At 35.1% G+C, this 2,463-nt stretch overlaps 1 protein-coding gene across 5 annotated transcripts in view; it reads left to right on the plus strand.

Annotated features, from left to right (window-relative positions):
* LOC106949888 (uncharacterized) overlaps positions 1–2,463 on the plus strand; it is a 23,625-nt gene that overhangs the window by 6,089 nt on the left and 15,073 nt on the right. Inside the window, exons 1-3 of one of the 5 annotated variants that reach the window (XM_015036432.1) lie at positions 1–19; positions 106–2,010; positions 2,126–2,300. In XM_015036432.1, the coding sequence (XP_014891918.1) occupies positions 1,944–2,010; positions 2,126–2,300 (242 nt within the window). In that variant the 5' untranslated portion in view covers positions 1–19; positions 106–1,943. The other 4 variants (XR_001425487.1, XM_015036430.1, XM_015036433.1 and 1 more) reach the window with 4 other exon arrangements.

Raw genomic sequence — 2,463 nt, forward strand, 5'->3', positions numbered from 1 at the left:
CATTCATCATGTAGAGGAGGTAATTTATATTTTAAAAATTGATGCATTTTATTTTATTTACACATGCACATTTTTAAGCTTATTCTTCCACGATTTGTTCTCCAGGACGTGACTGAAATCGAGCCGTACAGCTCCTACACTCAGAAGGAAAATTCACTTTATTCAACAGGCATATTGCACAGCTGTCAAATTAATTCTGACTCTACAAATATTGTCTCCTGATTATCTCCTGAATGAACAAATTTACCATCACAATTCTTGGGTATTTGGACTTTTTTTTTTCTTTCGTATTTCAGATAATTTCCTTCTGATTTATTTATGTTCGATGGGTCTTGCCGTATTCGGTTTATTTCTCGTGTTCATTAATGTTGTCATATAAGTTATTTTGTTTTTAGTTTCTTGTATTAGTTTTTTGTGAATTTGGGTTTAGTTCTCTGAGATCACTGTTGATCATTTTCACTTAGCTTGTCGTTTCTCTGAGTTTTAGTTTATCTTCCTGGACTCTCCCTCTGTTCATCTGCCTTCTCTCTGCCTCAGTTGTCATTTTCCACCCCTACCTCTTTGTAAAGACATGTTCATGTGTTCATATAACATATGTATATGTATGTACATCCTTTAACATGTTTCCAGAAACCTCGGCAGCACGTCATTTTTGCATAAACGTCCAAAAACAAATAAGCAAACACAAAGGAAAGTTGTCAGTTTTGGTAATTTGGAAAAAAAAAATAAATCTCCATAACGCTCAACACAATTTTAACAGCGTTTTCATTGTATTTATTCCTCTTCGTTAATATTTATATTGTGTAAAAATAGCTTGGGGTAAACATTTAACGTTGCTTGTTTTTATTTAGTGTATAAAAACACATTGAAAACTTTTTTGAACTGTTCAATGCCACATGAATTTAGAAAAAATCATTAAGAGTCAGTCTTGGTTAGACCATGATCAGCCTTAACCACCTTTAAGCCACATTTAGACATCAGTTGATGACTTGATGGGACATGTTTTCATCTTTCACTTTTTAACCACATTGTTTAGACACAACAACTGGAGCATGGTGTCTGTTCTCTGCCATTTCAAAAAGGGTTTGCAAAATTTTGCAAGTTTGTTACATAACTCTTATAGCTACTTGACAAAACCTCCGCATTATAAACGTCTTTTAAGTTTTTTTCTTAAAAAACAAAACACTTAATGTTGGAACACTAAGTAAATCAAATTTCAAAAAATCTGTCCTCTTCCCATCATACTTCCTGAACTGGTGGTTTGTTTCTGTCTCACCTTCATGTGTCCTAATGTAATCATCTTGCTCATATTTCCTCCTGGATACTTTTATTATAGTATAATTTAATAATTCTATGAAGAAAAATAACACTTATTTAGATGTTATTGTATGTAGATGGAAAATAAAAATACTTCTATTGTACTGCGAGTTTATTTTACTCTACAGGACTCGGAACTTTTTCTCTTTACGGCTCACATTCAAGATTATAAATATGTGAAGACCACAAAGCAAACATGACATTTAGGTCTTCAGTTTTGCTAACCACCTATTTTGCAGAAAACAAGGCAGGAAGTCCCATCAGCCATGACAACATGCCGTTATGCCACCGGCTCTGTTGTGATCTAAGAGGTGATGATACATTAAAATAAATTTCTTTAATTTTTAATATAAGTAATAATTTGAATTTTAAGTGAACTTTTGACCCTTTATGACGTTCAAACTGTAACGATGCGATGGGCAAAGATAATTCAGGTTTGTGTTCTGTTGTTTCACAGTGAAGTCGTCATGTAGACGCGTTTCCCTTTCAGAAAAAGTCTCACATCCTCTTGAACCACTTTGAGAGATGACAATTTGTGGTTTGAGTCGCCCAATAAACGTTCAGAGGACAGTTGAGACGGCCTCTGTTCAGTGCAGCAGCAGATGTTGCATCGATAAGCAGGTGAGATGGATGCAGTGAGATTAAGCCTTTTACTGCTTCTGCTGTGTTTTACGTGTTGTCTGGACTCTGAAGGTAACGTTGACATTGAACATTCTTTGAAATGTATTACATCTGTTTTAATTTTTAAAAGATTCCATTCTTACAGCAATCAGACTATCTCTCATTCATTGTTTTTACCTGTTTGCAGTGACTCTTGTTAAAACAATCGGAAAAGAATCTGATTTCACTCCAATCTGCACCAATGAAACATCAAATATCATCATGATGATTGTGTGTAAGATCAGAACGGAGAGGAAAAATGGAGAGCAGTGCAGTCTGCTGTATAGGGATGGAGGTGACTTTGTTCATGAGTGTGACTCCAGGTTCTCACTGAAAACCAGGAATCAAACTGTGTTTCTGCACCTGACCAGTTTAACAGCAGCTGATAGTGGGAACTACTCCTGTCAGTGTTCAAAGCTTGATGGAACACATTTTCTCCATCTCAGAATCATAGTTAATGGTGAGCACACTTTATATTGCTTGTGT

Source organism: Poecilia latipinna, unplaced genomic scaffold (assembly GCF_001443285.1).
Source record: "Poecilia latipinna isolate Pla-1442-1.1 unplaced genomic scaffold, P_latipinna-1.0 Scaffold369, whole genome shotgun sequence".
Taxonomy (NCBI): Eukaryota; Metazoa; Chordata; class Actinopteri; order Cyprinodontiformes; family Poeciliidae; genus Poecilia; species Poecilia latipinna.